Source organism: Notothenia rossii (genome assembly GCF_949606895.1).
Source record: "Notothenia rossii genome assembly, chromosome: 9".
NCBI lineage: Eukaryota > Metazoa > Chordata > Actinopteri > Perciformes > Nototheniidae > Notothenia > Notothenia rossii.
Window position 1 is genome coordinate 11,599,869 of NC_136907.1, and position 20,937 is coordinate 11,620,805.

The 20,937-nt window shown below is 39.7% G+C and overlaps 2 protein-coding genes across 4 annotated transcripts; one reads left to right on the top strand and one right to left on the bottom strand.

Annotated features, from left to right (window-relative positions):
* The first annotated feature begins 1,949 nt into the window (after positions 1–1,949).
* On the top strand, positions 1,950–16,457 carry supt20 (SPT20 homolog, SAGA complex component). Of its 3 annotated transcripts, none has more exons than XM_079650657.1 (24): positions 1,950–2,088; positions 2,582–2,677; positions 2,860–2,895; positions 3,060–3,185; positions 3,912–4,038; positions 4,126–4,229; positions 4,865–4,981; positions 5,137–5,190; positions 5,397–5,536; positions 5,723–5,879; positions 7,608–7,664; positions 7,803–7,880; positions 9,143–9,312; positions 9,408–9,440; positions 9,533–9,644; positions 9,856–9,961; positions 10,163–10,318; positions 10,855–11,149; positions 11,229–11,344; positions 12,096–12,151; positions 12,725–12,838; positions 13,489–13,576; positions 14,170–14,258; positions 15,437–16,457. In XM_079650657.1, the coding sequence occupies exons 2-24, from the start codon at positions 2,675–2,677 to the stop codon at positions 15,584–15,586; spliced, it is 2,484 nt and encodes an 827-aa protein (XP_079506783.1). In that variant the 5' UTR covers positions 1,950–2,088; positions 2,582–2,674; the 3' UTR covers positions 15,587–16,457. The 3 variants fall into 3 exon arrangements, with proteins under 3 accessions (XP_079506783.1, XP_079506784.1, XP_079506785.1); XM_079650658.1 differs by having other exon boundaries at positions 11,232–11,344; XM_079650659.1 differs by lacking the exon at positions 14,170–14,258.
* exosc8 (exosome component 8) lies at positions 16,362–20,487 on the bottom strand. Its single transcript, XM_079650660.1, has 11 exons — positions 20,383–20,487; positions 19,950–19,986; positions 19,770–19,833; positions 19,609–19,682; positions 19,479–19,524; positions 19,030–19,135; positions 18,716–18,761; positions 18,523–18,619; positions 18,171–18,291; positions 17,973–18,079; positions 16,362–16,593 (listed from the first exon to the last, which is right to left on the bottom strand). Exons 1-11 carry the CDS (start codon positions 20,397–20,399, stop codon positions 16,475–16,477), a joined length of 834 nt encoding a protein of 277 aa, XP_079506786.1. The 5' UTR covers positions 20,400–20,487; the 3' UTR covers positions 16,362–16,474.
* Between the last annotated feature and the right edge of the window lie 450 nt (positions 20,488–20,937).

Below are 20,937 nucleotides of genomic sequence, written 5' to 3' on the forward strand. Positions count from 1 at the left end.
TATGACTGACCCCGAACAAGCCCCGTCATGTGTTGGATTTTTCAATGTTTCCAATTGAAAGAAAGGATGTCTGTGTGGGTGGGTGTGTGTGTGTGTGTGTGTTTGTGCGTGCGTGCGTGCGTGTGTGCGTGTGTGTGTGTGTGTGTGTGTGTGTGTGTGTGTGTGTGTATGTGTGTGTGTGTGTGTGTGTGTGTGTGTGTGTGTGTGTGTGTGTGTGTGTGTGTGTGTGTGTGTGTGTGTGTGTGAGTAGCAGGTGTGGACTGGTCCTACTGAGCCCCACCCAGAACCTTTCTGCCCTCATAAATGAACTACTTATACTCTTGAGACGTTGAAGTTAAAGGAACACTTAGAACGACAAACATGCTTACTGTTAAAATACATTTATGTAAGTTTCCTGTAAAATCAACATTCTTAAATAACATCTTAATACATTGAAATCCTGTAGAATTGTCAATAAACTTAAATGTTTTTCCTCAAGGATAGAAATAAAGGAAGGTCAGAGCACTTTACAGGCCCAAATGATCCATAAGTGACACGTATTGAAAATGTAAAAGAGGTAAATGTGGTCAAAAGTGCATCCTGACTTTCTTAGCATCTAAATCAGTAGACCAGATTCATCGTGAATTATTTCGGATCTTTCTTTATCCTTTATGACTGTGCTTATTTTACTGCCCCACTATGTCATCCAGCCTAATGAATCTGCTATCCTGCTCTCCCCCCTACTGTACAATTATGGGATTTCAACCAATATTAATATATTGTATTAACTTGGGCTGGAATTCAACAGTTTTAATCAGTTGTGTTTCATCTTCTTTTATGTGTACCAAAGTGTAAACCACCAACATGTATTGGCTTTTGACCTTAAACAACAAACTCAAATGGAAACACCATTTTGAATAACATATCTATTTCTATGTACTAAATAAAAAGTTACACCTTATAACAATAGCTACAGTATTACTGCTCCCTCCTATGTGAGGCTATTGTTTTCTATAAAAACTGACTTTTAGTTTAACTGAAGTTTAAATCAGGGTCAGCACACCACTCTAATTATGTTTTCATTGATCATTATTTGTATTCTGATAGCCAGGCTATAATCTCGATTAATAAACGTTGAAGTCTGTGTATAGTCAACACTAAATCCTGTATGTCAATAACACTAAACAAAGCTACCAAACAACCCAAAGGGAAACAATAAAATACACTGGAATATCCTTGATTTAAAAGAGTGTGAAGTATTTATTAAAGCTTCTGTTTTCCACAAAGTATCGAAGGCACAGAGCAAAAGAGGGGTGTGGCAAAACATGCATTGCATTATTTGGATATTCAAAAAGTGTTTATCAGTGTGCATAGCTTTTCCTCAGGTAAGATTCCTGGTGTTTTGCATTTTTGTCATCATAATTACTTAAACCTATTTGAGCATCCAGCATACATAGTAGGCTATTAAAATAACCGAAATGTGTAGTAGTTGAAGTCAATGTACACTTAAATACATACATGTGTATGTATTTAATTAGGTATCACATTATATTAAACATTTCAGAAAATCTTTTGTCCTTTTAATAAACCTTATTTCACATAAGATCTATGTATTATCTGATGCAAGACATAGGTAAAATAATCAAAAATACAGGTTTGCAAAAAGTGCCATGAATCAGGACAGCTGATAGTGTGCTTTAGTCGTGAAAATTAAAAAAAACGGTTTAGCACCAGTCCATGTTTAGCACAGCTGTAAGGCCAATAGTAACCTACATTTAAAGCTTCTGTGTAAAAGTAGCCTATATCATTTTATTTAAGTTTTTCCTAAAAGGTCACTGTTTGAATTCTGAGGGATCAACAAACAGTTGCATTCAGTAATATCAAATAATATCTTTTTGTAAACAGTAGCCTACACAGTGTGTCTCACTTTATCAGATCAAGCATCAGTTGTGAAGCGGGCCGCCTCCCAAACCGGAAGTTTAGCTGTTGTTGTCACACTGGAAGAAAATGGCTGCTGCTCCGACTTTTTTTCAATGAAGACACTGATATTTCAATTTCATTTCGTTTTCTTGCATTGGAGCTACCGTCGATCGCTATGCAATCTAAAAGGCAAGTCCATCCTGCTCGATTAGATAGACGTCGCTTTATCACTTTGTGTCTCAGATGATGTAACATCAGTAGCGTAGCTGGTAACTTACAGCTTTCCCACTAGGAACGGGCTAGCATGCTAACGTTAGCCATGTTAGCCTCAACGGTCAGGCATCAACGAGCTTGTTGCTACCCAGCCACTCTCTGGGCTGCCAGTCATCAAAGTTCACTGACCTGAGCGACACAGTTTTACAGACTCTGAGACATATTGTGCATGTGTTTACTTTGCTGGATCATGTTAAAGTATACGCAAAGGATGAAAGAACTATGATGAAACAGTTTCGCTCGTCAAGTCTTCTTCGCTGTTTGTGTGTGGCATCGGATTGACTGATGCCAGGCTATTTGGCATCGGTACTGTTCTTATAACCTGCCAGTCAAAACGAGTGTTTATGTGCTTATGTGTATCTATTTTCTAACGTGCTGCGTGCATCACGTCTTCTGTGTTGCTGTGCAGGGTGTGAATGGTCACTTTAGGAAGGTGACAGTGTGGGGCAGAAAGGACAGCATCGTCTACCGTCACTCGCCTTGCAGCTGGCGGTGGACCACAATGGTAAGTTTCATCTATTTCAGGCTCTTCATTTCTATACATTCAGTAGACATCCACTCAAGTGTTTTTTTTTTTTTACAAGGTTAAGCTTTATTCTCCAGGACTTGCACTGTGTCTTCTATTCTGTACCAAATTGGGAGTTTCCATTCGACTGATCTGTTTTATTTTACTCTTATTACCCAAAGCAACAAGTTTTGGAATATGCATTGGATCGAGCTGAGGTAAAAAAAAATATATTTATATTTGTTTGTATATTTTTAGAGAAAAAGAATGAGCAGTATGTACTCAAATGTATGGCGTGTGTATCCATTACATGCATTGTTAGTGTTAGTCTGCCACCGTGTGTCTCATCATCCGTTAATACAGTGTATTATCTGTTCTTCAGTACATCGTTGAAAGTGCTCGACAACGACCAGCCAGAAGAAGAAATTCATCCGGCGGGAGGAAGAGTTTGTATCAGAAGCTCTATGAGCTGTACATAGAGGAATGTGAGAAAGAGCCAGAGTTAAAGGTGTGTATTATGCAATGTGACTCTCAGTTATAACTATGTAATTATAGGTATGCATTAAAACATTGTTCCTTCTAATCTGTAGGAAATTAGTGGGAGGAAATGTGGTTTTCCAGATATTAAAATGTGTTACGGATGGTTTTCAAATATGTCTGCACAGGTTATGTGTGTATTTTAACAAAAATATTTCAAGTGTATCAACGTGAGCACACAAAAAGACAGATTTGTTTACTGCTTATAATAACAATAGGTTTATTACTAAAGGTTCCAGGTCTGATTGCTTTCAGATTGATTGATTAAATAGCTGTTTAATATAAATGCCAACACTTTCCAAATAATGGGGGCTGGTGGCCAGGCTATAAGTGGGTGTTTTCCAATTGGAAGGTCAAAGGTAAATCCCCACCCCTGCAGTCAACCTGTCAAAGTGTCTATGGAAAGAAGAAGAAACGTAACCATAAAATTGCCCCATAGGCATGTTGTGTATGCTATTAAAGTGTATGTAAGTCGCTTTAGATGAAATCTTCAACTAAGTAACGTGTAATGCGACAATAAAATACATGTCATATTTATTTAATTCAATTGAAATCAAGGTTAAAATGGGTGCTAAGCAATGATAAACATAAACATACCTTTCTCATATAGGTTTGGCTTGGTTATAACCATGTGAGCTTTCTGTTGCCAATATTGAGGATTTGTCTCTTATTAGTGGTCATTTTTGTTTCTCTCAAGAATTTAAGAAGAAATGTGAATCTACTGGAGAAGCTGGTGTCTCAGGAGTCCGTATCATGTCTGGTGGTCAACCTCTACCCTGGGAATGAAGGCTATTCTTTAATGCTCAGGGGCAAAAATGGCTCTGGTAAGAGAAGGCCATTAAATGCTTTTTTTCTGATCTGCACACCACAATTGTTTTGTTTGTAACATTCATGATTGTTTTCTTTTCTAGATTCTGAAACCATCCGACTGCCATATGAAGAAGGAGAACTCCTAGAGTACCTAGATGCGGAGGAGTTGCCTCCCATTCTGGTGGATCTATTGGAGAAATCACAGGTGTGAACATTGACACTTTTATATTGAAAAATCATTTTGTACCTTATAATTTAAAAAGTGTATCAGAAGTAAATGTACAGTATGTTCAAATGCGTATGTGTGGTTACAGCTAGAACTTTACTTATAATGATTCAATGATGACTCAATTAGTCGATTGACAGAAAAAAGTCAATACATTTGATTTTTTTTATTTACCTTTTTCCTTTTTGTCTGTTTTTAAATCATATTGAACTGAATGCTTTACATTTGGGTCTGACTAAATAACACATCAACTTGGATTTAGTCAAATTAGGACGAGCAGTTCTTTTTTTTTTTAATTTCTGACATTTTATAGACCATATCATTAATTGTTTAATCCAGAAAATAATTGACAAATTAATTGATAGTAATAATAACTGTTGGACGCAGCCCTAATAACAACAGAGCTGGTATTGCAAAGCATATTTAAATGCTTTAGACTATTTAACAATTATGTCTTGAATGCAGAGAGCAGATTTGTGCTTTACTGTTGAGAAAAACATGTTTACCTACTTCCTCACTGGTCAGCCGTTTTCACGCCAACACCATTTCTTAGGGTTTAAATGAGCTAATTTTGGTATCATTGTTTGACATCCGCCACGTGCAATTTGTCTCAGGTGAACATCTTCCACTGTGGCTGTGTGATAGTCGAGGTGAGAGACTACAGGCAGTCTGGTAATACCAAGATGCCCACCTATCAGAGCAGACACATCCTTCTGCGGCCCACCATGCAGGTAAAGCAACAAAATAAATCAAAATCCTTACGTACAAAGGCCATAAAAACTGTAAAACAAATTCTCTAATATGATTTGTTTATTACATGGAATAAGTGAAAAAAGTAATAACTAAGCTAAGAAGCTAACTTGTTTATTTGTCTTTTTGCCTGCAGACTCTTATCTGTGATGTCCACGCCATGACCAGTGACCACCACAAATGGACACAGGTAAAGAGTCATGTTTATTTTGTCAGAAACAAAATAAGAAAATCCTGTCCCACACCTCTCTGTTTAGATTTAGCCATTTTCACAGCTTATAAAGAATGTACTTGACCATAACACAAGCCATTTTTCCCCTTGTGTGTCTTGAGCCCCTTAAGCATCGGCACATTGATTGAGTGTTTACTGTAGCGTCTGGTTTCTGTCTGCCATAGGATGACAAACTACAGCTGGAGAGTCAGTTGATTTTGGCCACAGCTGAGCCTCTGTGCCTGGACCCCTCTATTTCTGTCACCTGCACAGCCAACCGCCTGCTCCACCACAAGCAGAAAATGAACACTCGCTCTATGAAACGGTATAGAACCCACTCACCCACTCTCTCAAACTCACCTTGATTTCCAGGAAAAAGAAGCTCATTTGTGTTTTTATGAGTAGAACACATCAAAAGGAATACCCTGTGATCGTGAAATGAAGCAAACAGTGAATGAAGCAAACGCCTGGTTTATTTTAAGACACTCACTTCTTCTTGTTTGCATTTTAGGTGTTTCAAGAGGCACTCTCGAGCTGCACTGAACAGGCAGCAGGAGCTCTCCCATCTGCCCATGCCACCACAGCTACGACTCTTCGACTACCTGCAGAGGAGGAAGGAGAGGAAACCTGCTCCTGTAATAGACCTGAAGATCTCAAAGATCGGAAATGTAAGTCATGAAAACATCCGCTATTTGACAAGTATGTATACACGTTATACTAATGCTGTCAAAATTATCGCGTTAACGGCGGTAATAATTTTTTTGAATTAATTGTGTTAAAATATTTAACGCATTTAACGCATGTGCAGAATGGCCCGCCCCATACATCACACCAGTGGCAGCGCCAGGGTATGTCTGGGCTAGGCTACACCCATACCAAGAAATGGCTTAGCCCCACCATGAAAAATGATGTTAAAGTAAGCAAAATAAAGTCTGCCAACTCGCGCCGAGATTTGCACAGACAGCAGTTTGTAAGATTGATGTCAGTAGCCACTTGTCTGGAAATACCGAAGACTAGAAACGGTTTTGAAAACTTTTGTCACGTAGTGATCGTCTTCTCAATAGAACATCTTTGATAATGTCTTCTGGCCAATCAGAATCAAGATAACGGCGTGGTGTTGTTGCAGGAAGTCCCGACGGAAAATACTTTTGCTTCAGTACATCTCTATACATCGATACAACATTACGTGTTAGAAATTAACACGTAATGAAATAAGACCCCATGGTTTGATGATTGATAGGTGTGTGGGCTGTCTTTCATTTTGACACACAGAACAATGTTATAATAAACATACATACTGTATGTTAAATGGATATATCCGCCTTCTTTCATTTATCTTTCCATTCCCACAACAATACATAAAGAAATTGTATATTTTGGACATAGTTCGAATGGTGATTAATCATGATTAATACATTTTTAAGCTGTGATTAATCTGATTAAAATTTGTAATCATTTCACAGCCCTACTTTATACATATGCGCACACGATAAAGATGACTGGGACTGTTTACTATTTGGTCAGAGGTGGGAAGTACATTCACTCAAGTTCTGTACTTAAGTACAATTTTAGATACTTTAGTTGAGTATTTCCATTGTATGCTACTTTGTATGTTTACTACACTAAAACTCAAAGGTAAACGGTGTACTTTTACTCCACTACATTTATTTAATACCTTAAGTTACTTTACTGATTTGGTTTAATGATGTGAAATATAATCAACACTTAAATCAGGACTTATTACACCTGGAGTAAATTCACAAGCTACCTTGCAGTATACAAAGTCATTCAAACTAGCTGCACCTTTACCACCTTTATAACACTTTAATGATCAATAATTATAATCAAAACATATCGTATATATTATTATGAAATGGACCAATCTGCAGAATGACTACTTTTACTTTTGGCACTTTAAGTATATTTTGAAGCCAATACTTTTGTACTTTTACTTGAGTAACATTTAGAATTCAGGACTTTTAATTGTAACAGAGTATCCCTACACTCTGGTACTTCTACTTTTACTCAAGTACAAGATCTGAGTACTTCTACTTTTACTCAAGTACAAGATCCGAGTACTTCTCCATCTCCGTATTTGGTAGATATTCACCGACATGATAAAAAGTGTTTACCTGTCTGTCTATCTTGACACTAAGCACATTGAAATGCAACTTGAGGAAAGGTTCTCTCCCACAGTTGTGTTCAGCCATGGTGAAATGTATTCTCAATTTCCTAAGGGAGACTTAAAAGTAATAGCTGAACGAGTTGGTGTTTCTTCTCTGTTTATTTTTTCACAACTGTTGGGAAAATCTGATTACCTACTCAATAATAACCAAGTGCCTGCTGTCATAGCGCTTTTTGCTCATACCCTTTTTCTCACCTGTTATCTTTTGCAGTGCGTTGACATGTGGAAGCAGAGTAACTGCCAACTAACTGTTCCGAAGGAAATTGATGTAAGTAGCTCAATGGTCCTATAACACTGTCAATTACACACTTAAGCCAACACCACTTTAAACCCACTCAACTCATATTCTGGCAGTTGTAATGTGGGGAATAACAAACCAGATGGATTTGTTGGTGTGTTGCTCTAGGTGGAAAAGTACGCTGTGGTGGAGAGATCTCTGCAGTTGGAGGACTCTCAGCCCAATACTGTGATCTGGCCTGCTGAGGTAAGTGTGACAGCAGCATTAACACGCCATGGACACAGATCAATGCTGGCTGTGTGCCGTTAGTAATAAGCAGGGATTAGTTATGTGTCATTGTGTAATGCTTTATAGGCGGATGAATGCCAAGGCTCACATTGCAGCCACTTAGATCTTTACTAAAAAATGCTTTTGTTTTTGTAAAGTGTGAAAAGATAGCTCCCTAGTGGGTTAATGACTTGAAATAGATTTCCTTTTAATTAACTATAAAATAAACACAAAAACTTTAGTAACTGCGTGTTGAAAATATCTAAATGACACACATGCTTCTGCTACTCCAGGGGGTAGGGCGGAGACTATACTGGACTGCACTTGTATTGTCAGAGGCATTGCTTCTGTCCATAAATTGTGTTGGACTCTTATTCACATATTTCATAATTATGGCCCTTGACCAGATGGTGTGAGGCCCAGGCAAGGATACATGGCACCTCCAGTTGCTTAAGGGAGCACAAATGTTTTTAACTAAACATTAAACAGTAGTTCATCTATTCCTGCTTCTCCCTTTTTCTTCATTCTGTGCTTTTTGTCTTAAAATACAGTCATACATGTTCAATTAAGTCAGGAATATTCCAATAATCAATTTTTCCAACAAGTGAATTCATGACTCTGTTTAGACTTTACATCATGGGATCTTTAACATTTCTATGGCTTATACCAGTGCTTCTCAAACTTTTTTCAGTGATGTACCCACTTTGAAACTGTTTCTCAGCCAAGTACCCCCTGACCGACCCCGGACATTTTTTGACAGAAAAAGCCTATATACGTCATTACAATATAGTGATGTTCCCTCAGTGTGTGATTTATTAACTCCTTTGTGGATGCATTACAACAAACTAAGGATATTTTCATCTTTATGCATAAAAAAAAAAGATTTTTCAAAGGAGTTTTTCAATTGAATTAATATATGTTTAACAAACCAATGAACAACATGATATATTAATAAAAACTATAAATACAATACACAAAATGTAACATGTTTATATGAGGACCCCCTTGGTAGTTCTAGGAATATTTTATATAAAATTGTGTTTTCTATTTAACTTATTGTACTAAGATTATTTTTGTAATCATGCATGGCATTTTTTTTATTAACCTTTTTTTTTTTTTTTACCTCACGTACCCCCTGCAGTACCCCAACGTACCCCTAGGGGACCGCGTACCCCCATTTGAGAATCACTGGCTTATACAACACTTTCATTCCGTTGTCTGTGTCCGCTTTCTTTACACAGGAAGTTATTGATGACTACACGTTTGAGTGTGAGGTGGGAGGGCAAGCCCAGAGGACCAAGGTGTCTATCTACCAGTCGATGGGAGACCCACTGGTGTATGGGAAGATCTACTGTGCTAAAGAACCAAAAGCAGAGGAGGACAGCACAGACCTAAAGCTCATACATCCCCCGTAAGGACAGTCTCTGAGAAAAATTCAGTTTCCATGACTCCTTTTTAAATGCCACTCTGAAGTCACTCCCCTTTGTCTCTTTGTCTCATTCACAGGTTCTTGATAGGCTCCAAGATAGATGCAGACCGGTGAGTCGGCATGATTGCTTCTGACGAGATCTGATTTAGGGATATATTGTCAGAGAGCATGGTATTTATTTTATGTTATGTCTGTTTCATAGGTTTCTCAATCAGTACAAAGGAGTGTATGAGAAAGATTTAAAGTGTCAGGTCAAGATGTCCCATAACTCAGGCACGGTGGCACAGGGGCCGCCCTCCCCCAACAAGGATGAGGTGAGTACTTTGTGGAATTTCCTTTACCTTTTCAATAGAGTTTGGAGATGTAGAAGAAAAAAAAAAAGTGTTATTCTTTATTGAATTACTTTGGTTTAAAGGGTTAAAAACAATTGTTGTTATGTTTGCAATAAGCACTGGTAAAGCAAATACTTACTGTGTTGCACTTGCTGCGATGCACAGTGGCTTATCATTTTAATGTCATCTGCAGGGTGACGGTATTTCTTCACTGATCCAGGCGTCTGTTTTGGGGAAGGGGGTGAAGCACCGACCCCCTCCCATCAAACTGCCTTCAGGATCAGGCAACAGCTCCTCAGGTACATTATGCTTTTTCTATACGAACAGACGTATCATATATTGTGTAATGTTTTTTTTTCAGCTGGTCGTGGAGAACAAAAAGCTAAAATACTGACTTAGACAAGACTATAAAGTTATTGTATGTGAAATGGATGTGTGTAGATTTAGGTCTACTCAATACTCCTTGTTTGGGATTATGAAACGTCTCTTTTTACCACCAGGTAATCCATATAGTTCACAAACCACCAGTGGTCTACTCAAGTGTCCTACGCCCCCTCCAGCCAAAAGCCAGTCTCTGAACAGGAAGCACTCCATGGAGCTGGGCCAGGTGGGCCTGCTGTCGCCGGCCGCCCTCTCCCCCATGGGCTCCACACAGAGTGAGTCCAGCCGAGTCCCTCTTACTGTTTGGCTGCGTGCGTTCATCAATCACTGTTGTGCTAATGACTCGTACTGGAATATCTTACTTCAGCTGTTTTTCAGTTTTCCGAATCTGGAATTATTGTTTGACAAAGGTTCCAGATCTTAGGAAATATGGAGAAGTATTAAACCACAAGGATTTATTTGATACTTGACGAGCACACGGAATATTGCATCAGTACAAGCACAAGTGTGTGTTGTGATTAAAACCAGCTGCTGTGGAAATTGCCCAGAAAAAAGGGGAGATTTTGATATGGGAGCCTCAATTTTAATTCTTAAACTGTTATTCAGGAAAATCCTCTAATAATCCATGTACATATTGTAGACATGCTTAGAAAATAAAGTCTCAAATAAATCACTGAATTGGCAAAATCAGCGTATAAATCTCTCATTTAACGCTTTGTACTTTTGCTTATAAAACCTTATCGGTATTACCTGCTGAAAAGCATCCTCATTGGTCTTCATTATTGTTTTCACCCACTTCCCGTACTTCTAGGATCAGGGACCCCCAAGCCATCCACCCCCACTCCTACAAACACGCCGTGCTCCACACCGCACCCCGCCGACTCCCTCTGCGCTCCTCTCTCGTTGACCCCTACCCCTTCGGACCCCCCCATGCTTCAGAGCCAGTCGCAGCCCACGCTCCTCACGCCCTTCGCCCAGCAGCAACTGGCTCTAAGCCAGCAGCTGCCCGTCATGACCATCCCCCTGCCCGCCATGGGAACGTCCATCACCACGGGAAGCACCTCTCCGGCAGGGCTCAACTTCATCAACGTGGTCAGCTCTGTCTGGTAAGAAAAGATATAGCCTCTTGTTTTTGGCCTGCTAGTCGTTGTGGCTGTTTCTGACGATTTTCCTCTGTGTGTGTAGCAGTCCGCAGACCCTGATGAGTGGCTCCAGCCCCATGCTGGGTGCAGGCCTGAACCTGAGTGGAATCCTGCCCCCTGCAGGCCTGATGCCCACCATGCAGTCCGCAGCTCAGACTGGTGAGAGATTTCAAAGCAATGTCTCCTTAAGTATTACTATAGTCATTTACAGGCAGTCTCCGTATGCCCAGCAACAATCTAATGCTTCAGGGTACCAACACACACGTCCTTAAGAGTAACAGTGAATCCCAGCTCCAGGGGTGGCTGACCCTGATGTCACTAAAGAGGGGGGAACATAAGACCTAATCTACCAAACAGGATCCTACAGCACAATCAGTGGTTTGCAGCTGACAGAGACTCAATTAGGATTTACTGTTATGCTCAAGGACATTTTGAACACACTTTTAAACAAGTGATTTTATGCCTTAGGTCGTCTTTATTCTTTAATACCTGTATAACGTGCAGTGTATCTGAAAGCTTTATTCCATTCAACTCTAATTATGAAGCACATTTCATACAACCATGTACCATACATATTAACAACCACAAATTACATTTTGCAACACAACAAATCTCATCAATAAAATGTTTTATATAAATAAAAATGGATTAAAAAAATGAAGGCAAGGGATAAGTAATAGTATGAAACCAATGATTAAGACCTAAACACTAAGGTAACGAATGACCCGGCCACTTTTAAAACAAACTTCCGGGAGAGGCAAATGTAAGATCCACCTTTTCTGACAGAAATATTATAATTAATTAATTATAGTTTGATTGGACAAGATCAGAGATGAGTATATATAGTAATGACAATAATGTTTGTCTGTACTTTTCTGTATGGTGAATGTAACTCTGACCTGTGTTCCAGGGAGTCCGTTTGGCCTGAACAGCAGTGCTGGGTTGAGACCGCTGAACCTCCTGCAGGTATGACTCCGTACCAGTTAGTCTGTTTCACTGTTGGCAACATGCTGTGTGTGTGTGTGTGTGTGTGTGTGTGTGTGTGTGTGTGTGTGTGTGTGTGTGTGTGTGTGTGTGTGTGTGTGTGTGTGTGTGTGTGTGTGTGTGTGTGTGTGTGTGTGTGTGTGTGTGTGTGTGTGTGTGTGTGTGTGTGTGTGTGTGTGTGTGTGTGTGTGTGTGTGTGTGTGTGTGTGTGTGTGTGTGTGTGTGTGTGTGTGTGTGTGTGTGTGTGTGTGTGTGTGTGTGTGTGTGTGTGTGTGTGTGAGTCACAGCTCAATTTCCTCAATTCTTATTCCTGCACCTCACTGCATTACCATGTAGTGAACAACCTTTATCAATTCCTTCTAGTTCTGATATTCTGATAGTTGTAATGGTTCAGTACCCCGAGTTGCTTGATTGCTTTGTTAATTCTCCCGTTTCCCTCTGCTCTTGTTCCTTTTTTTCCTTGTGTATGTGTATTCCTTTCCCTCTGCATCCTCCTATTCCTCTCTGTTACTCCCACACTTTTTGTTTGTTGGTGTTTGCATTACAAATTTGCAGATCCCCACTGGTCCTCTCATCTTTAACTCTCTGCAGCAGCAGCAGCAGCTGTCTCAGTTCTCCCCACAGCAGAGCCAGTCGGCCACCTCCAGCCCTCAGCAGCAGGGGGAGACGGTGAGACACACACACACACACGTGCAATCATATTCACACACAGTGAGAGGAACCTTAATAAGGGGTAGCGAGGGGTTAATGGGAGGTGTGTGGCGCAGTGGGTTAGTGCGTTGGTGTTCGGATCAGGGGGTCACAGGTTCAAACCCCACTGCAGTCAGCATGTCGTTGTGTCCCTGATTTATAGTATCCGAAACGAGGTATCCAGTTAGGATTTATTTATTTTTAAAGTTGAGTAATTTATTTCACAGAGTTAATCCAGAAGCTACTATTTATAAAGGGTGGGGCGCCAAGCTATGGTGAACACAACAATGACTATAGAAAGTATAGAACTGACAAATATGACTTCAGAACAAACATTTGAAATTGCTCGGAGGACCCAGCCAAAGCCCAGACTTAAGACATAATAGAAATCTGTGGAATACCTCATGGAAGCTGTTGAGACGCTCTTTGTTTATAAATATCTGCAATAAGTTATGGTACAGAAGCCAGCAGTAACCACTGCCAAAACACCTGATAACCAGTAACTACCGGTGATGCTGGACCTCTTGAGAACTTGCAAAATCCCTATATATATATTGGGGTTTTTAAACTTAGAGTCTCATTGCGTTCATCGTCTTTTACTTTTTGATTCTACCGTTCTGTTTCTGCAGGGTGACCAGTTAGATCTAACTTTAGGAAACCAGCAGACAGCCGTCATCAACCTGGGAGTCGGAGGCTTCATGTCTCCACAAGCAGCAGGTATGACCCAAATACACACAGATATGCATTAAATCACACTAAACATTTATCTTTGATCATTCCATTAACCTGTTTCAAAACAAATTCACACCATGCCACTAACTAGTACTAATAACATAAGATTCACTAATGTATTCAACATTGTAAATACTATACATAAGGACTCCTAGTCTTAACTTAACATGATCATGTTAGTTAGTCATAGTTCCTCTCAGTGGAGCATGTAACACCTGACAGGAGAGACTCAACCTCCCCTTCTTCTCTGCTACATTTTATTTTTCTCTTTTTTTTGTCCCCACCTTTATTTCTTTCCCTCCTGCACCGTCTTCCCGTCCTCCTTCTCCAACTCCCCTGCTCACCTTTTCAACTCAACCTTTTCATGCTATTTTCCCATAATGTCCTGCACACGGACATTTACTTTATTGCTGGTCTCACTGCTCTCTTTTTTCATCTTATTATTTTAATGTCTTCCCTTTCCTTGTGTGTGCGTGACCCTACGAACCCTTCCTCTCCCTCTTTGCCTTTATGTGCATTCTTCAAACTTCATTCCTACTCCATTCCTCCTCCTCCTCCTCCTCCCCCCCCCCCCTTAGTGCTGTCCCAGTTGGGCTGTGGGCTGGACGGGTCTGGGCCCCCGCTGCCCTCTCCAAGGCTTCAGCACCAGCACCAGCCACAGATCCAAGTAATACAGCAACTTTAACATCTATATACACATGACATGTTTATAAGAACAGGTGTATCAGCCAACTCTCCATGCCTTTATCTACCTGGCAGGTGCATGTTGTGCTACACTATACACTCTCAGGGAGTTAGACCAATCCATTATTATTTCTATCAGATCTGGGTTTAATTTCTAGGAAAAACACTTAACACAAAAACATGTCCTTTTTAAAAATCTACATTTTAAGGCCTTGAACATTTAAAAACATGATATATAACCAGGCATGTAATCATAACTAGTACATATTTTATTCTCTTCGATATACTTTTACATTTTCATACAACAAATCTGGAATAATAGCTGAATAGAGTCATCATTGCTTTTATATTTGATATGTTTTAATGTTCTGAGAAGCTTTAGGTGAAACAGTGTCACCCCAGGTCTGATTTCATCACTATTTCTCTGTTGTAGATCCACATCATTCATTCCATCTTGTGTTGTATGTTTGGTTCATATGTTGTTTGATAAAGCAGCACACACCAGAGCTGGCCTCTCCAACTAACAGCGTGTCGAACTGGGAGGAATGTTCTCACAAAGCATTGAGCGACACAATCTGAAATACACATACTGTTATAATGCTGCTGACTGCCTCGTGTCAGAGTAAAGATGATAGGCTGTTACACTGTAAGCATGAAGTCAAGTGTTTAAACATTATTACGTCTTTGCCAAGTTGAAGTTGCTGACTTACTCACGGTTGCTAAGCTGCATTTTTTGCCGGGACCACCGGCAATAATTTGTCTCGGGACTGCCACTGGTGCTGCTTGACTGTATCCCCCCCCCCCCCCCCCCCCCCGACTTGTCCCAAATCTGTATCTCTTCCTTCTTCTCCCTTCCCTCTGCAATCCATTAACATCTCGTCTGTGTTTCTCCGCACAATCCTCTTGAACGTCGTACCAGGCTTCAGTTCAGCTTCACTAACCAATGCCATGTTTATTAGAGCTCTATTACACAAAGCATTTTGCTGGTAATCTAAGAAATACATGTATTCTAGTTTTAGTGATAGTCTGCCCAATACTAGTTCCAGTGAAGGATTCTTAACCATGCTACAGACGCTTATGAATACCTTATTGCCACTTATAAAGACGTGTTAAAATCTATTCTGATGTTTCTTTTTTTCATTTTCCTCCTGCCCTGTGTAGTTGCAATTCTTGCAGCACCAAATGCAGCAGCAGCAGCAAATGGCTATGGGAGCAGCGGCCCCTCAGGTGGGAGCACCACGGCAACATACCGCCAGCCAACCAAGAAGTAAGAGGAAGAGGAGCTTGCCACAGCCCCTCCAGAAGTCATGACGAACTAAAATCACACAAAAAAAGACTTCCCCCAGCTACACAAGGACGTGAATGATCCATACTGTGCTCTTTGTCTGCCTCACTGTGGAGATTTCAGACCAAAAAAAAAGACGTTTTTGTCCTTTCTGTGTCTCTTTTTCTAGCTGACAAAATGTGTTTGTAATGGTTGTCAGGGGTTTTGGAGAACCTAAACTGTGTCCACCATAGAGGATGGGGTTTTTTAGAACAGGGAGCCCTACACTTAAAGAACCTTTTTGATATTTTTTAAGATGAAACCGAATAAGATGGTTCTCATAGGTGGCGGGCTTTCACAATAACACATCGCCCCTTCAGGAAGACTTTTCTCTATGGGGGGCCCCGGGACTGAAAGGATTATGAATGCACATTCTCAGAGGATTCCTCATGAGCCTGCCTGACTCTGCTTGGTTGACCCCGGTAGAAACTGCCCTTTAAGCACGGATCCCAGTGAGCTTATTGACACCAAATCCTCCATATTACCATTACATGTGAAAATGCAAATCTGATCTTGGAGTAGTGCCTGGGGGCAGCGCTCTACCTCTCAGTCTGTTGGAAGTCTTTCTTCTGTTAGCCATCCAGGCACAGGGCTCATCCGAGGAATCAAGATGAACATGCAAGCTGGTGTACCTGCTTTTGTACAGCACATTTTGAAGAGGCATTTCCTTTGAATTAGTTCAGGAGCCATACGTTTATTCTTACGAGAAATCACTGAGTGTGTGAGATATTTCTGGACACTGAGAAATAATTTTTTAAGCAGTCTTTGTCAGCAGTTTTATTGTTATTAAAAAAAAAAAGAAAGAAAAAAAAAAAAGAATATATATTGACAGTGGAAAATACAGCTTTTAGATACAAAGCATTGTCTGAGGCTCTTTATTGTGCTGTCTTTACACTGTGAATGACTTTATCGACGAGTTTCTGGATCTCTCTCTGTCGCGCTGTTGCTCTGCCGATGCACTCCTGCAGCTTCTGGGCCGACAGCGGCGTCCCACCTGAGCCAGAAGGAAAGATTGTTAGCGCTGATCTACATACAAGAGTTTTACAGTTGTAACTGGGATGCAGTCCTCATTCTTTTAGTGAGAGGACTTCAAATTAAAGTAGCATTGGAAGAAATGTCTCGCTTAACTCACCACACAAGTCAAAGCGAGCTAAATGTAAGCCAACACTGATTATAGAGTTTCAGTTGAGGTAAAGTGCACTTTTATTGCACTGTGAAACAAAACAGGGCTTATATCAAATATTCATAATAAAGACTTCACTGTTTGAGGTGCAAGTGAAAAAAAGAGTTTAGAAGATGGATAATATTTTAGCAGGCCGTTACCTACAAATCGACAAGGATTTATGATAGGGTTTCTTTTAAATACACTTTACATTAATCTCTAGTCCAATGGGAATAACCAGCTATTAAAAGAGTAGGACTGTAGTCTATAAAACGTTCCTATAGTTTTAAATCTGATTATTGAAGAAGGAAAATAAAATGTATCGGCTATACTTTGTAATGGCTCATTTTTTAGCTTTTTTCTCAGATTTTGTGAAATCTACTGAATTGTTAGACCCTCCAGAAAAATGCGGGCAAAAATCCTTGATTATGCGATGTTTTATGCGGTGAAATTGCGGGGAAGTTGCGAAATATGCGGAAAGTTGCGAAAAATAATAGATTTTTTTTTAAAATATTGGGCTGTCTTATTTATTCTCTCACACACAACCTGCCACTAACGTTAAACCCCTTTCCTATTCAATTAAACACATTCAATGTTTATTTATTGTAAAAGCAATTGGGCTATTTTAATCTCACACACACACACACACACACACACACACACACACACACACACACACACACACACACACACACACACACACACACACACACACACACACACACACACACACACACACACACACACACACACTTCTCCGCCTCATTCTGTTTTAATTTACTCGTTCGTTATCTGACCAGCTTCAATCTTGTAGGCTACTCACTTAGTTTCTTGTAGCCCTCGAAAGGGGAGTTGTTTGGCTTTCTTGTCCGCAGCAGCAGAAAGCATTTTCGAATGTTTGAATTAATCAAAGTGGGTCGTCATCGTCGATTTTCTCTAAGACTTATGCTCCAACACACAGTTGCACGGGGTGCAGAATAGAAAATGCGGGGATTAAGCGGCCTTTTGATAAATATGCGGCCTTTTAAAAATCTGCGCCATTTTGCTGATTATGCGGTATCGCGTTTTTCTGGAGGGTCTAAATTGTATTATAAATCCAAAACTGTACTGGATCAACTCAAAAACTGTAAAAGTTCATAAACAAGAAAGTGTATTTACTGAAAGTTGAACTAGCACAGGAAGGTGAATCATAGCAGACTTGAGTTTCTGACCTGGTTTGTGTACGACGCAGAGCCGCTCTTTCTCATCGGTCACCACAGTGAGGTGAGAGGTCGACAAACCCTCCTCCTCAGCTGTGGGGTCTACGATCAGTATGGAGCTGCACAGAGAGCAGGTCCGGATTACAAAAAGGTACAAACACACAATATGGTTTTCATCCTGTTTTTACACACTGAAAATGATTCACTTACTCATCGAAGACACAAAAAGAGGCTCCGACGGGATGTTTGTGAATATTCAGGCCCTTTCTCTTTTCTAAATTCACTTCTGGTGCTCCAGTGTCTTTGTTGATGGTGACCTCTGGGAGTTTTGCTGTGAGGAGCAGGGAAATAGTTAATAAACTATAGAAAGCTTAGAAAACATAGATTTCTGTAGCCATGAAGAATTGGTGTAATAAAAATGGGGTATGCATGAGCTTAATACTGAAATGAACTAAATACCAACACTTAATGAAAGACATAGATTTCTGTTAATGTTCAAATTACTCGACATGCAGAGAAATATAACAGAAATAATTGTATGTCATTTTTTTACAGTACATACTGTTCTTGAGGGCAGCCAGCAGGGCGATGATACAAGCATCCAACACGTTCCCATCGTAGTCTACACACATCATGTCACAGTAGAGCACCCAGCATAGCTACAACCAGAATCAGAAGAACCAATGAGAACACATTTACAACAATCACAATCTAATAGCAACGGTATATATATATATATATAAAGATCAATTTACCTTTCCTCTTTCAATGCACAGGTCTTCTGTTTGTATCAACTCAGAACTGCAACACCCACATAGAAAACATAGGTAAGTTAAAGCAGTAGAAGTCATTAAAAGGACAGTCAGTCAAAAATACAAATGTTCCTTTTTTTTGTAGCGTTAGTTATCAATCTAGATTGTTAAAATGAGATTCCTGAGTGTTGGAGATAGTCCAGTTACTTGCTGTGAGCGGTTTCAGGTAGGAACTATCCTGTTTCTGCAAAACTAAACCCACCAACCGCATCATCGCCCAGAATGAAAACTAAAATGTGTTTTTAAGTATGTTGCACCTTTCAATTACATCAGCAATGAACTGGCTGGCAGCCTGCGCCTGTTCTCCTGGTGGACCCGGACGAAACCTGGACGAACACAGCGGTGGCAGGTCCACGTTGGGCACTGAATGGATGAGATAAGATATAAGATGAACTGTTATTGATCCTTGCAATGTGGGAAATTCAGGTGTTGGACCAGCAACATAAGAGTTCACACAAGGAAAGACAAATTAAAGAATGTAAGAAACAGTATATAATTAAACAAATTGAAGCTGTTTACTTATAAAGAGATATGAATAATTATAATTATTACAAATATATAAAAATGTCTGAGTAGTTTTTAAGTGGGGGACAGTCCTTGGTTGTGCAGCCTGATGGCTAGACTAGAGTAATGTTGAAAATGTTTGTTTGTTTATTTGACACCTTGCCTTAAATCAACACTTACGACCCATCCATACTACACTCACCGATGAAACCTTTACCAGGTGCCTCCACTAAAGGGTTGGTCAGCTCCTGCAAATGAAGAAACAAAAGAAAACCGTGAACATTTGGGTCACCTGGTCCCGATTAATTTAAAAAAGTGTGTTTATGATTTACCACTTTGATCCCACACATCACTGTTGTGTTTCCAACTTTCACCAGAGCGGAGCCATCTGCTGTGGATATGGACCCTGAATAAAGCAGAGAAATTCATTCTGACTTAGAAAAAACAAAGCAATACTTCATTATACTCTACATATTAGTCACCACTGTCTCACCTATGTTTAGTGTTGTTGTTCTGAATTCAGACAGCTCCCGTCCATCAGGTCGACAGTTTTCTTTCTGAAAAAGGGAACATTGAAATGTTATATGGCTACTGACACTGATTGATAATAAATATAAACCAGTCACAAGCTTATGTCAACCATGTGCTGAATGTGTGTTCGTGTTTTATTCACCAGAAAGCTCCTGTGGTACTCCAGAGGCTCGGCAATCCTGGAAGTGTGCAATAAGGAGGGAAGAGTTAAGTAGACATTACTATTATAAAAGGATGTATCCGTAATGACAGATCTGCTTATTCTCTTGTCATTTAGAATGTGGTTATTTGACAATACATCCGGTGATCAAATCAGATCATTTACAAGAGACAGTGAGATATGAAATGTATTACAGGTTACTACTTCTGTTGTATTACAGGTAACTATTCAGCAGTCAGACATCCGTACACAGAGTATCGACTGCAGCGCTAACTAGCACGCAGTACTCAACCTTTTAACAAGTCTGAAAGTTCGCTTATTATCCTTTACATGATCTGGCGGTACAAGAGTTGTAAAATAAAACCTACAAAATGTGTTATTTTAAGTGCAATAACTACAGTCCAATCTTTCTTACTTGAAACCAGCCGCCATGATGTTTTGATTAACCACGTGGGTTTGCTGTACACACTACGGCAGCCGGTAAGGGTAGAATGTTGGCGGTCAAATGCGATTCCGATGTAAATAAACTCTCAATTAATGTATTCAATTAACAACAAGCAGGCTGTTTAATTTTCCTTTTTTAATCCTACCCTTTTTTCAAAATATGTAATTGTCCCCCTACAACTGTCAAGTATCATAATACATCAGCTTTGTATGACAAAACATAATGTATATATTTTCTTGGCATCCAATTTGATTACTGAAATTATACAATGATTTTAACCGTTAGGTTTCTAACTATGAAATTAATATATTTGATACGTTTTTGTTTTTTTCACTCATAATCGTAAACGCTCCTAAAGGAGATCTTTGTATGTATACATTTATAAATAAATGTCTGATGTTGGCTTCAAGTGCATATTTAAGGTCTTTTTGAATAACGCTGTAATAAACCAAATAAATACAAAAATACCAAAGTGATATAACCTTTTATTTTTATTTTGGCCGTGACTATCTTTTACATGTTAGG